Source organism: Scyliorhinus canicula, chromosome 16 (genome assembly GCF_902713615.1).
Source record: "Scyliorhinus canicula chromosome 16, sScyCan1.1, whole genome shotgun sequence".
In the NCBI taxonomy this organism is placed as follows: Eukaryota; Metazoa; Chordata; class Chondrichthyes; order Carcharhiniformes; family Scyliorhinidae; genus Scyliorhinus; species Scyliorhinus canicula.
In genome coordinates this window covers 124,704,678-124,719,193 of record NC_052161.1, presented here as the reverse complement: position 1 = coordinate 124,719,193, position 14,516 = coordinate 124,704,678, and the positions used below count along the sequence as shown (strand labels likewise).

Below are 14,516 nucleotides of genomic sequence, written 5' to 3'. Positions count from 1 at the left end.
CGGCCCAAGGTACCGGCAACTCGGGCAGTCGCCCGGGGCGCCATGTGCTAGGGGGCGCCAGACTCGGGTCCCGCGCATGCGCAGTTGGGCCGGTGCCAACCAGTGCATGCGCGGTGGCCGCCCTCCCCCAGGGCGGCCCCTCCGCCCCCCCTCCGTCCGCCCCCCCCCTCCGTCCGCCCCGCCTCGGCCCCGCCCCCTGCCTCGGCCCCCCCCCCCCCCCCCCGCCTCGGCCCCCCCCACCTCGGCCCCGCCCCCCCCCCCCACCTCAGCCCCGCCACGCCTCGGCCCCCCCTCCCCCCCCCCAGGGCGCTGAAGTTCAGCTTGCCCGGGGCGCCAGCAACCCTAGGGCCGGCGCTGGGTACAGTGAATAGATGGAGTTGGGACAGAGATCAGCAATGATCTAATTGAATGGTGGAATGGATCTAAGGGGCTGAATGGTTTCCCGTTCCTACATTGTTCTAACTCTTGGAGAGAAATGTTACAGGGAATCACATCATATTACATCAGGAAATCAGGCCATTCACTCCAACAGGCTAATGCTGAATGCTATCCTCCTACCCCAATTCAGCTAAGTTAGCCGGACGGCTGGTTCATGTGCAGAGTGACGGCAACAGCGTGGGTTCAATTCCCGTACCAGCTGACATGCACGAAGGTCCCCACCTTTTCAACCTCACCTCTCGCCTGAGGTGTGGTGACCCTCGGCTTAATTCACCACCAGTCAGCTCTCTCTCAAAGGGGCAAGCAGCCTATTGTCCTTGGGACAGTGGAACCTTTAGTTTCCATGGATATGTATTTTAAGGCTGTATTTTACGAGATGTAAACAGAGCAGGAAGCAGGGAAAAAGTCTCGATTTTCCAGGTGGTTTTACTATAACACCATCCCAGGCTTTGGAGTGGAAGAGCGAGAGGTGTGGAGTATTCTGAAATGAGAGAGAAGCAGAGATAGTTTCAGAATGAGAGAAATAGCGAAAAAGATTGTAGGCACGTGACCAGCACCCTGATGGTCAGTCAGTTTACAATCTGGCTATCCTGAGGTGCTCCGCTCCAGGGGAACAAAGAGTGTTGATGGTTGTTTCTAACTTTCAGCTGAGAAGGAGGCAGAGGAGATGAGGATGATCCACTACGACGACCGCGCCATCTCCAAGCTGCTGGACCGCAACCAGAACGCGACGGATGACGTCGACATTCAGAACATGAACGAGTATCTCAGCTCCTTCAAGGTCGCTCAGTACGTGGTGCGAGAGGAGGACGAACAGGTGACTACTTTCCCCTCGACAGCTGAAGGCCGCGGGAGCTCAGTGGGGCAAGGCTGGGCAGCGGGGTCAGGCAAACCTGGAAAACCCCTGGGGATGAGGGCAGAAGGGGGTTCATGGAGAAAATAGCAGCAGAACAGGAAGCGTCTAATGGGTAGCAAAGTTGCCAGAGGTGATGCGTCTGAAACTTGCAGGATTAGCCCCCACTGCAGGCGACTCGTGCTGCGTTTGGCGATAAGGAGGAATAAAAGGCGAAAGGGTACGGCCTACTTGGAAAGAAGTAGGTGGAATTGGTGGCAAAGATTGGGGTGATTTATGTACACTCACTCTCCAAATGTGGAGGCAATGAATATGTTTGGATCTCCGAAGTTCCCAAGTGGTACAAAACTAAATGTTTATTTTTTTTGAAGTACAGTCTCTCTTGCCACGTGGAACACATTAACTTTTGTGCACAAGTGCTAAGATTTTACCGAGTTAATTGTCTCCCCCATCCCAATGCCTTGTTTGTTTTCCCCAGAGATGCATCTCCAGGGAATGATCTTTGCACCGATGATGATTTAGGTTCCAGTAGCAGTTATTATTTTAAATTTAGAGTACCCAATTAATTTTTTCCAATTAAGGGGGCAATTTAGCGTGGCCAATCCACCTACCCTGCACATCTTTGGGTTGTGGGGGCGAGACCCACGCAGACACGGGGAGAATGTGCAAACTCCACACGGTCAGTGACCCGGAGCCGGGATCGAACCTGGGACCTCGGCGCCGTGAGGCTGCAGGGCTAACCCACTGCATCATGAGGCAGCAGGGCTAACCCACTGCGCTACCACGCCGCCCTGGGATCCAGTTGTGGTTTGCCACGACCTGGATTAGTGGGCGTTTATATTGTAGCTTTTGTTTTAAGTTCTTTGCTTTAAATTGACTCTCGCAAGTGATTCCGTTTGAATGCAGCTGACCCTGTTGATGGTCTTGAATTGTTTAGGAGGAAGTTGAGAGGGAGATCATTAAACAGGAAGAGAATGTGGACCCTGATTATTGGGAGAAGCTACTCCGACATCATTACGAGCAGCAGCAAGAGGACCTGGCCAGGAACCTAGGCAAAGGCAAACGCATTCGCAAACAAGTCAACTATAATGATGCCTCCCAAGAGGATCAAGGTATGTACCCACACGGCAGAAATGGTAGAAAAGTGGGCAATGGGAAACAGAGGGCTTTCTACCAGCCAGTTTGTTTATTTTCTGACCTTGTGGGGTTTTCTCTTTCCATCAGGGAGGGGGGAGGGCAATATAAAAAGGACAAAATGAAATATGTCCTGAAAATGAGTCCAATATTGATCCGCTCGCATGAAACCGTTTTGGAGGATGAGAACTAGACTGGAGCCTAATTAAAGGCCTGACGTTAGTATGATGGGCTCAGAGAACTGAGTATCAATTTCAGAAGGGCAGGCACTCCCAGGGGAGTTGATTGAAAGTTGGCTACACGGACAATTGTTGGCCCCTGCCACAAGTGGACCTGGCGTGACTGACTGCGCCTGTTTGAATAAGAGGCTGGGATCGATCCCACGGCCAATGCCACAGCTGACAAAGGCTGGCCGGGCATTGGGCAACGTGTAGCTGTGTTTTAGTGAGTGGCACGTCGGTCTCGAAGTCAGGAGCTCAATGGCTTCAAGCCGCACTCCAGAGACCTGAGGCTGTAATCCATGTTTCTGCTCCGACTGCAGTACTGAGGGAGTGCTGTACAGTCAGAGGCGCTGTGCAATCTTTTGGATGAGACGTCACATCGAGGTCCAGTCTGTCCTCTCAGGTGGGTGTAAAGGACTCCCATGGTACTGTTTTGAAGGAGAGTACCAGGCCAATAGATATTTCTGAGACAACATTACAAAAGCAGCCACATTGTTGTTACCAAGTTGCTGTCTGTGGGATCTTGCTGTGCACAGATTGCTACATCACAACCGTCACTGCACTACAAAAAGTTCTTCATTGACTGTAAAGCACTTTGGGACTATCCTCAGGTCATGAAAGGTGCTATATAAATGCAAGTTCTTTGCTTCTTTCTTTCTTGGTCACCGGGTCAAAGCGAGATTTCCCAGATTTTTTTTTAACGAAACCCTGACTTGGCTTTGGGTTTTGCTTTTGATTTATTTTACCCCAGGTGCTGGTGTGGCTTTAAGTGGGAGGTGCTGGGTGCCCACGATGCTCAGTTGCATTGTGGTGGTACCGGGACAGGCTCAATGCTCCAATTGACCTTTGCCCCGTCCACCCTTTCTGCTTGTCCTTATTCCTACTCGTCCTCCTGTTCTCTCTTTCCAGAGTGGCAAGATGACCTATCGGACAATCAGTCTGAATACTCTGTGGGGTCAGAGGACGAGGATGAAGACTTTGAGGAGAAGCCTGAAGGTGAGGGCTTAGCCATGGCTCCCTTTCTCAATTAGGGCAGAGTTGGGATTGTCAGCTGTGTCGGTCCAGAACTTTCAATTCTGTATTTGTCCTTTTCAGCTGGGAGACGGCAGTCACGGAGGCAACTTAAATCCGAAAGAGACAAACCCCTCCCACCCTTACTGGCACGAGTTGGTGGGAACATCGAGGTAAGAATATCTTCCTCTAAATCTTATCTCTGTAATCTTTGATCATCAAACTCTCCCTGGTCCGGTACAGCACAGGGTTAGATAGAGAGTAAAGCTCCCTCTACACTGTCCCCATCAAATACTCCCAGGACAGGTACAGCACGGGGTTAGATACAGAGTAAAGCTCCCTCTACACTGTCCCCATCAAACACTCCCAGGACAGGTACAGCACGGGGTTAGATACAGAGTGAAGCTCCCTCTATACTGTCCCCATCAAACACTCCCAGGCCAGGTACAGCATGGGCTTAGATACAGAGTGAAGCTCTCTCTACACTGTCTCCATCAAACACTCCCAGGACAGGTACAGCACGGGGTTAGATACAGAGTAAAACTCCCTCTACACTGTCCCCATCAAACACTCCCAGGACAGGTACAGCACGGGGTTTGATACAGAATAAAGCTCCCTCTACACTGTCCGCATTAAACACTCCCAGGACAGGTACAGCACGGGGTTAGATACAGAGTAAAGCTCCCTCTATGCTGTCCCCATCAAACACTCCCAGGACAGGTACAGCACAGGGTTAGATACAGAGTAAAGCTCCCTCTACACTGTCCCCATCAAACACTCCCAGGACAGGTACAGCACGGGGTTAGATACAGAGTAAAGCTCCCTCTACAATGTCCGCATTAAACACTTCCAGGACAGGTACAGCACGGGGTTAGATACAGAGTAAAGCTCACTCTACAATGTCCGCATTAAACACTTCCAGGACAGGTACAGCATGGGGTTAGATACAGAGTAAAGCTCCTGCTACCCTGTCACCGTCAAATACCCATCAGAAATGTTGCTGAGCCTTGATCTTTATTTTTTGTTGGATAAGATTGTCAAACGACATGGAGCTAGTTTAATAGAAAAACTGTTTTGAGGGGCTGAATGGCGTCTTTCTGTTCCAAGGATCTCTATCACAGAATGTGCCAGGTGGTAGTGCCCACATTTCTGAAGCAAGAGGGTTGACCCTGGCCATTGACCAGGCGTTCGCTCTCTCTGTTGATGGGCTGTTAGCCGTCCAGGAAGAGAAGGGGAAAATCTCTCAGCCTCTTCACTAGGGACTAGGGAGGTGCTGTGGGTCACATTAAACCTATTTCCCCAGTGTGGGAGGAAGAAGAAGGCATTGTTGCAGCTGAGGTGGTTGGTCAAATAGACAATGGATATCTGATGCACATTTTACTCCTACTGTAGACAGAATGGGTGGAAAAGGCTTCAGTAAAGATAAATGTTGGTACTCAATTAGCCAGACAGCCCAAGGTGGTTATGTTGCTGGATTAGAAACCGAGAGATTGTGAAATTGGTTTAATAAAAGCTGCCAGATTGTCATTTAAAAACCCAACTGGTTCATGAATATTCTTTCAGGAAGCACAGCTGGCACTGGGTCCCCTATGTCTGACCTACACGTAACTCCAGTTCAACAGGTCATTGTTGGCTTTTGTACAGCCTCCGGGAATGGGTAATAAATGCTGCCTGACTCGCACCCTGAAACTCCCAGGTTTTCACTTTGCAATATGCATGTGTCTGTTTGGAAGAATCTGGGTGGTGGGGAAAGGAGGTAATTACCCGGATGTTTCCAGATTGAGTCAGGGTGGGGGATTGGGGGCGGCGGGAGCTGGGGCCTACTCCCCATTCTTCGTGCCGAAGCAGTTCATTCCAGACTCCTCTGTAATCCCCTCGGACAGGAAACATGGAAAAATGGACCCAGCGCGCAAAGGGGGAAAACACTCGAGTCAAATTCCTCTCCCACCCCTTCCGGCAATGGAAATAAATTCGAGGAGGCCGCAAGGGCCTGTTCTTTGTTTAATTATTTACCATTTACATGAGACTGCCCCAGCCGAGAACTCTCTTTAGAAGGTGTGCAAAAAGGGAGTTCACACCACACCCAACCAAACAATGCATTCTCAGAGAAGTGGCATCATTTCAGGTCAAGTTCAAACATATCGAAGAAATCCAAAATCTGTAAACACAGCATCGGGTTTCAACTCCACTCTGACACCCAGCTCTACCTCACCAACACCGTCTTGACACTCTCGCACTCTCACAGTCACGCTCACGCACGCTCAGTCACACTCGTGCACGCTCATAGTCACACTCACACTGACGCTCACACTCTCTTGTCAGACCGATTGACAAGGTTCAGTCCCGATAAGCAGCGATATCCTCCCACTGCTGAGCCATTGTCTCCCAGTCTCTGACACGAGCTCTGTTCCCAGCCGCTGACTCCATCCCTCTCCCAGCCAGCTGTCTGAGACTGAGCCAGTCTGTTCGCCACCTTGGTGTCCTATTTGACCCCATGGTGATCGTCCGACCGCACCTCCACACTATTATTGAGGTCACCTATTCCCGTCTCGGGGACAACCCCTGGCCTGCCTCAACTCACCTGCTGCTGAAACCCGCTTCACAGACAATGCAGTCCAGAAGAGGCCCTTCAGCCCATCGAGTCAGTACTGATTCATGAAAGGCACCTGACATGCCGATCTAATCCCATTTGCCAGCACTTGGCCCATAGCCTCTTCAATTCCTTTTGTTACCTTTACACATTGAGGCCATCCAAAACTTTTCTCCCAATTTATGCCAAGTTCAATTCGCCCCCTGACCTCTGCCCTCCCTGGTCCCCTGACCTCTGCCCTCCCTGGTCCTCTGACCTCTGCCCTCCCTGGTCCCCTGACCTCTGCCCTCCCTGGTCCCCTGACCTCTGCCCTCCCTGGTCCCCTGACCTCTGCCCCCTGGTCCCCTGACCTCTGCCCTCCCCTGACCTCTGCCCTCCCTGGTCCCCTGACCTCTGCCCTCCCTGGTCCCCTGACCTCTGCCCTCCCTGGTCCCCTGACCTCTGCCCTCCCTGGTCCCCTGACCTCTGCCCTCCCTGGTCCCCTGACCTCTGCCCTCCCTGGTCCCCTGACCTCTGCCCTCCCTGGTCCCCTGACCTCTGCCCTCCCTGGTCCCCTGACCTCTGCCCTCCCTGGTCCCCTGACCTCTGCCCTCCCTGGTCCCCTGACCTCTGCCCTCCCTGGTCCCCTGACCTCTGCCCTCCCTGGTCCCCTGACCTCTGCCCTCCCTGGTCCCCTGACCTCTGCCCTCCCTGGTCCCCTGACCTCTGCCCTCCCTGGTCCCCTGACCTCTGCCCTCCCTGGTCCCCTGACCTCTGCCCTCCCTGGTCCCCTGACCTCTGCCCTCCCTGGTCCCCTGACCTCTGCCCTCCCTGGTCCCCTGACCTCTGCCCTCCTTGGTCTCCTGCCTCCTGGTTAAGCAAGGCCTCGATTTTAATATTCCCATCCTTGTTTTCAAACACTTCCATGACCTTGCCTCCTGCAGCCCACAGATATCTGCGTTCGATTATTTCTGCTTCGTGAGCATCCTCTATTTTTAATTACTTCACTGTTCCATAAGACCATAAGGTGCAGGAGCAGAAGGAGGCCATTTGGCCCATCGAGTCTGTTCCACCATTCAATGTGATCATATCTGATCTGATAGGGCAGCACGGTGGCTCAGTGGTTAGCATTGCTGCCTCACTTCCAAGGTCCCAGGTTCAATTCCGGTCCTGGGTCACTGTCCGTGTGGAGTTTGCACATTCTCCCCGTGTTTGCGTGGGTTTCACCCCCACAATCCAAAGATGTGCAGGATAGCTGGATTGGCAATGCTAAATTGTCCCTTAATTTGAAAAAATGAATTGGGTACTCTGAATTTATATTAAAAACAATATCTGATAATCCACAACTCCATTTTCCCGTTTTATCCCCATAACCCTTAATTCTCTTACTGATTAACATAGAACATAGAACGATACAGCGCAGTACAGGCCCTTCGGCCCTCGATGTTGCGCCGACATGGGAAGTCAAAAACTAAAGGCCATCTAACCTACACTATGCCATTATCATCCATATGCTTATCCAATAAACTTTTAAATGCCCTCAATGTTGGCGAGTTCACTACTGTTGCAGGTAGGGCATTCCACGGCCTCACCACTCTTTGCGTAAAAAACCCACTTCTGACCTCTGTCCTATATCTATTACCCCTCAATTTATGGCTATGTCCCCTCGTGCTAGCCACCTCCATCCGCGGGAGAAGGCTCTCACTGTCCACCCTATCTAACCCTCTGATCATTTTGTATGCCTCTATTAAGTCACCTCTTAACCTTCTTCTCTCTAACGAAAACAACCTCAAGTCCATCAGCCTTTCCTCATAAGATTTTCCCTCCATACCAGGCAACATCCTGGTAAATCTCCTCTGCACCCGTTCCAAAGCTTCCACGTCCTTCCTATAATGGCTGTCTATCTCAGCCTTGATCATGTTAACGGCCCAGCCTCTACAGCTCTCTGCGGTAAAGAATTCCACAGATTCACTCCCCTCTGAGAGACGAAATTCCTCCTCCTCTCGTTCTTAAATGGGCGACCGCCTTACTCTGAAATTCTTCCCTCTGGTCCGAGACTCTCCCAAAGGGGAAACACTCTCTCAGTATCCACCCCGTCAAGCCCCCTGAGAACCCTTCAAGTCTCAATAAGGTCGACTCTCATTCTTCTAAGTAACGTTTAATTCTGTCTGTGTTCAGGTGCTTGGATTCAACGCTCGCCAGCGGAAAGCCTTTGTCAATGCCATCATGCGCTGGGGAATGCCCCCTCAGGATGCCTTCAACTCTCACTGGCTTGTCCGTGATCTCCGGGGCAAGAGTGAGAAAGAGTTCAGGTACGTTCAAAATAAACAGATACCTTCCGGCCGGTTTTAATTCCGCCGTTCTCACTGCTTTATCCCTTCCGGCCTGCCTGCAGGTGGGTGCCCCAGGCAGTTCCAGGGTGGGGGGGGGGGGGGGGGGGGGGGGGGGGGGGGGGGGGTGGGGGGGGGGGGGGGGGGGGGGCTGCGCAAAGGGGGAGTTTCCCCGGGGGTGGGGGGTTGAGGGTGACGCGAGGGGGGACGAGGGTGTGGGTTTGTAGAGGTGACTGGGCAAAGGTTAAATTCCCCAGGGTTGGGGTTTGACGCGGTGGGGGAGGGGGGGGGGGGTGTTGAGGGTGACGAGGTGGGGGAGGGGGGTTTATAGAGGTGACTGAGCAAAGGGGAAATTCCCCAGGGTTGGGGTGGAGGGTTGGGGTTTGACACGGTGGGGGAGGGGGGGTGTTGAAGGTGACGTGGTGGGGTGGGGATGGGGGGGTGGGTTGTGGAGGGGACTGAGCAAAGGGGAAATTCCCCAGGGTTGGGGTTTGACGCGGTGGGGGGGGGGGTTGGGGTTTGACGTGGTGGGGGGGGGGGGGAGGGTTGGGGTTTGACGCTGTGGGGGAGGGGGGGGTTGAGGGTGACGCGCTGGGGAGGGGGGGGTGTTGAGGGTGACACGGTGGGGGGGGGGGTTGTGGAGGTGACTGAGCAAAGGGGAAATTCCCCAGGGTTGGGGTTTGATGCGGTGGGGGGGGGTTTGACGCGGTGGGGGGGGGGGGTTGGGGTTTGACGCGGTGGGGGAGGGGGGGTGTTGAGGGTGACTGGGTGGGGGGGTGGGTTGTGGAGGTGACTGAGCAAAGGGGAAATTCCCCAGGGTTTGGGGGGGGGGGTTTGGGAGAGAGAAAGAGGGTCACAATATGACTGGACAAGTGTTTAATCAACTCTTGGACCTTTCCACAAATACACATTGTCCTCCCAGAGAGAATTGTCAAGTTACAAAACCTTTTATTGGGCGTCTCCTTCAGATTTAAGGAAATTATTTGGTTTTGATGTTTTTCTTGACCATCTCACCAATATTTATTCACTGCCCCCCCCCCAGAGCCTATGTGTCACTGTTTATGAGGCACCTGTGTGAACCGGGCGCGGATGGATCTGAGACTTTTGCGGATGGCGTCCCTCGGGAAGGGTTGTCCCGGCAACACGTGCTGACCAGGATAGGCGTGATGTCACTGGTGCGAAAGAAGGTGGGTGGCAGGAATCCCTAAAGCTCGGTGTCTGGCTGGCTGACTTGCCTCGGAAAGTTTTTTTTTAACTGTGTAGAAGTTCTATAAATGCAAGTTGTGTTTGGCATACCCGACCCTCAAATACTTTTTAAAAAAAATTTAGAGTACCCTATTCATTTTGTCCAATTAAGGGGCAATTTAGCGTGGCCAATCCACCCACCCTGCACATCTTTGGGTTGTGGGGGTGAAACCCACGCAGACACGGGGAGAATGTGCAAACTCCACACGGACAGTGACCCGGGGCCGGGATTCGAACCCGGTCCGTGAGCTGACCCTCAAATACTTTAACCCGTTTTGGTCCCTTTAACCAGAGCATAGAGAGTGAGCATTCATAGTGAATATGGTGAGGGTGGATAGGTATTTCACCATGGAAACTTCCCCTCCAAATCTCTCTCCACGCTGACTTGTCTGAGGCTGGTGTTGGGGGGCCATGGGGGGGGGGGTGAGGCTGGTGTTGGGGGGCCGTGGGGGGGGGGGGGGGGGATGGCATACAGCTGGTGCCAAACTCTTGGAAGGGAGAGGGAATGTCAAGGTACTGCTCCTGTTCTCTGTTTGATCTTTGCCTTTCCTTGGATTGCCACATTGCCGTGGTGGAGAGGCTTGAACGTTCCATTAACCCAATGCCATTGGGAGTAAGCTCCTGCCGGCATCACCCATGGCGGTAAGGTCGGAGAGGAGGAACCAGAAAAAGGGCAATCCAAAAAAGTCCTCAGCACCACATCAGGCGGAAGCTACTCGTACGGTATCACTGGCTGCGATGGCGGATGAAGACTACAGCAGTAGTGAGGTCCCCAGACGTCAAGGTTGCCTTGTCAGTAGAACTGGACCTGCCCTCTGTCAAGGGCCATGTGTCTGCTGATGTGCAATGGCACACCCGCGTTAAAAGATGTCCCGCAGCTTGGTGGCGCAGTGGGTTAGCCCTGCTGCCTCACGGCGCCGAGATCCCGGCCCCGGGTCACTGTCCGTGAGGAGTTTGCACATTCTCCCCGTGTCTGCGTGAGTTTCGTCCCCACAACCCAAAGATGTGCAGGGTAGGTGGATTGGCCATGCTGAATTGCCCCTTAATTGGAAAAAATGAATTGGGTACTCTAAATTTACAATAAAAAAAAGGTGTCCCACATCTACCTCGAGGAAACCAGCAAAGTGCCCACACACAGACAAGCCCTGTGGCGATCAGCAAGAGCATGACCATGAGATCTGAAATCCTCTAGCTTCGGACCAGCAGGTAGGAGGGGCAATGGAGTTTGATACTCTCAGGATGCCTTGATCCATTGCAATTTGCATACCGCCACAACTGGTCCACAGCAGACGCCATCTCCCTGGCCCTACACTCATCCCTGGAGCATCTCGACAACAAGGACTCCTCCATCAGACTCCTATTCATTGACTACAGCTCCGCCTTCATCACCATAATCCAGCAAAGCTCATATCAAAGCTCCAAAACCTAGGACTTGGCTTCTCCCTTTGCAACTGGATCCTCGAATTCCTGACCCATAGACCACAATCAGTAAGGATAAACAACCTCCTCCACGATAATTGTCAATTCCGGGGCCCCACAAGGCTGCATACTTAGCCCCCTACTATTCTCCCTATACAGACACGATGTGTGGCAAAATTTGGCTCCAACTCCATCTACAAGTTTGCTGACGATACAACGATAGTGGGCCGGATCTCGAATAACTACAAGTCAGAATACAGGAGGGAGATAGAGAACCCAGTGGAGTGGTGCACCGACAACAATCTCTCCCTCAGTGTCAGCAAAACTAAGGAGCTGATCATTGACTTCAGGAAGCGAAATATTGTACACACCCCTGTCGGCATCAACGGGGCAGAGGTGGAGATGGTTGACAGCTTCAGATGCACATCACCAACAATCTGTCCTGGTCCACCCACGTCAACGCTACAACCAACAAAGTGCAACAGCGCCTATACTTGCTCAGGAAACTAAGGAAATTTGGCATGTCCACACTGACTCTTACCAATTTTCACAGATGCACCATAGAAAGCATCCAATCTGGCTGAATCACAGCCTGGTATGGCAACTGCTCGGCCCAGGACTGCAAGAAACTTTAGAGAGTTGTGAACACCACCCAATCCATCACACGAACCCACCTCCCATCCATTGACTCCATCTACACCTCCCGCTGCCTGGGGAAAGCGGGCAGCGTAATCAAAGACCCCTCCCACCTGGATTATTCTCTCTTCCAACCTCTTCTATCGGGCAGGAGATACAAAAGTCTGATACTAACCGATCTTCCCCGCTGTACCAGACTCTTGAATGACCCTCTTATGGACCGACTGATCTCTTCCTGCATGAACTCTACTGAGCAGCACTGCACGCTGTATGCTTCAGCCGATATTTACTTTGTGTATTTATCGTCCTGTGTTTTTCATGTAGGGAACAATCTGCCTGGACTGTACGCAGAACAATGCTTTTCACTTTTTCTCGGTACACGTGACAATAAATCTTCAAGAAAGAAGACAAAGCAAACTGTGGGAACTGCCGAGGAATTTCCTAATCTCCATCGCCGGGGAGATTATCGCCCAAAGTCTCTGTAGCTGCCTTCTCCCAGTCTCTGACCAAACTGTGGAACAGCGGGCATGATTCTCCAGAGAAACGCCAGGAGTAACATCAACCGCTCTACATGGCCTTCATCGATCTGACCAAGGCCGTAGAAGGAGCCTGAGAGAGGAATACCAGTGATCTAGGGTCCCGGCGACTGATCCCACCTCCCGGAAGCACCTGCCAACAATGCTGAGACCTTAGCCAACTTGCGATGTGTCTTCTGCAAAGAAAAATGCCGCAAATGTTGGAGGTTGGGATAAAAGACAATCGGCTGGAGGCGCTCAGCAAGTTCAGGCAGCTTGGTGTTTCCAGCATTTCCTGTTTTATGTTAAATTTTTCATTGTGTTGAAGGCCTGGAATGAACCCAGCGGCAGCAATGGCTTTCTGAGTAGCACCGCCACCTAGTGGCCGAAATAAGTAGCAGCAAAATAAAGCACAAAGGTTTCTGACCAGGAGCAGTTACGACAATGAACTCCAACTCAATAGGGCAATCTTACAGCATCAGCAATGGAAATTTTGAGTACCCAATTATTTTTTCCAATTAAGGGTCAATTTAGCGTGGCCTCACGGTAGCATGGTGGTTAGCATCAATGCTTCACAGCTCCAGGGTCCCAGGTTCGATTCCCGGCTGGGTCACTGTCTGTGTGGAGTCTGCACGTCCTCCCCGTGTGCGCGTGGGTTTCCTCCGGGTGCTCCGGTTTCCTCCCACAGTCCAAAGATGTGCGGGTTAGGTGGATTGGCCATGCTAAATTGCCCGTAGTGTAAGGTTAATGGGGGGATTGTTGGGTTACGGGTATACGGGTTACGTGGGTTTAAGTGGGGTGATCATTGTTCGGCACAACATCGAGGGCCGAAGGGCCTGTTCTGTGCTGTACTGTTCTATCTATGAATCCACCTAACGTGCACAACTTTGGGTTGTGGGGGTGAAACCCACGTAGACACGGGGAGAATGTGCAAACTCCACACGGGCTGTGACCCGGGGCCGGGATCGAACCTGGGACCTTGGTGCCATGAGGCAGCAGTGCTAACCACCATGCCGCCAGCAATGGAGATGTGTAAATTTATCAACCTTCTCTATTAAAATATGACCAGGTTGATGAGCAGAGACAGGTTACTGGCATCAATTTACCAGAAGGTAGGGGCCTGGCTATGTTTATGCTTTACGTTTAGTTTTGGTGCATTTTGTGCTCGTAGAGGGTGAAGAATTGTAAATGTTCCATTCTTGGTAATGCCAGCTTTCAGCACCCCACACTGGGTACAGCACAGGCGAGGTACACAGTTACATTCCCTCTACACTTTTTCATTGAATGCTTCCAGAGTTCGATACCGAGTTAAAGCTCCTTCCACATGGGCCCCAGCCTCACAACACTGCCCATTGTCTGTGACAAGTTACTGAGTGGGAGTTAGCAGGCAGGGTTTGGGTGCTCAAACTGACCCACTTGGATGACCATTTTCCCCAACTCGTTTCACGTTGGCTCCAAATTTCGGGAAGAGGGGGCGGGGGAAGACTCGCACTTTCTGAACTGGGGGAGGAGGAGGGGAGTGGGGGGGTGGGGGCACGCTGCATTTGATCCCAGGACCCAGAGTCGAACGGTCAGCAATTTGACCCCACTGCTCAGTTCCGTTCTGTATCTTTTATTTCTTCTGGTTCTATTTTCCTCTCGTCATTAAAATGCACCTTTTGTTTTTAAAAAAAAAACCATCTTGAAGGTGCAGGAGTTTGAATACATCAATGGAAGATACAGTACGCCAGAGATGGTGCCTGACCACGTGGACAACAAGAAGCCCATTGACAGTGTGTCGCCTGACCCCAGTACCCCGGTTACAGCGAGTCCCGCATGTCCCCTGCTGAGTACAGCAGCCCCAAGCTCCACAGGTGCGTTCAGCTCTTCACAATCCAAAGGCCCATGTTCTCCTTTTTAACAAACAGCCACGATGGTACTGAACGGAGGGAACAGTCTCCGAGGGCCGAATGGCTTCCCCTGCTTGCTGAATCCTGTGGCGTTGTTTACAGTAAGTGTTTGCTAAACCAGGAATGGGGTGCAGGATGTTGTGGTGGACAGCGAGAGTACACCTCTCTCTCTCTCTCTCCAGGTGAGTAGCTTGTGATAGGATATGAATAAAGTCTCATCCATTTTTTTTTTGTTCCAATTTATCTTCCTTTCCTC

The 14,516-nt window shown here is 52.1% G+C and overlaps 1 protein-coding gene across 1 annotated transcript in view; it reads left to right on the top strand.

The window, feature by feature from the left end:
* Positions 1-14,414, top strand: part of chd5 (chromodomain helicase DNA binding protein 5) — an 84,886-nt gene extending 70,472 nt beyond the window's left edge. Inside the window, exons 25-31 of the mRNA XM_038821443.1 lie at positions 1,086-1,255; positions 2,229-2,403; positions 3,556-3,642; positions 3,742-3,830; positions 8,405-8,538; positions 9,599-9,743; positions 14,059-14,414. Coding sequence (XP_038677371.1) covers positions 1,086-1,255; positions 2,229-2,403; positions 3,556-3,642; positions 3,742-3,830; positions 8,405-8,538; positions 9,599-9,743; positions 14,059-14,271 — 1,013 coding nt within the window. The 3' untranslated portion in view covers positions 14,272-14,414. The remainder of the gene's footprint in view (positions 1-1,085; positions 1,256-2,228; positions 2,404-3,555; positions 3,643-3,741; positions 3,831-8,404; positions 8,539-9,598; positions 9,744-14,058) is intronic.
* Positions 14,415-14,516: the final 102 nt, after the last annotated feature.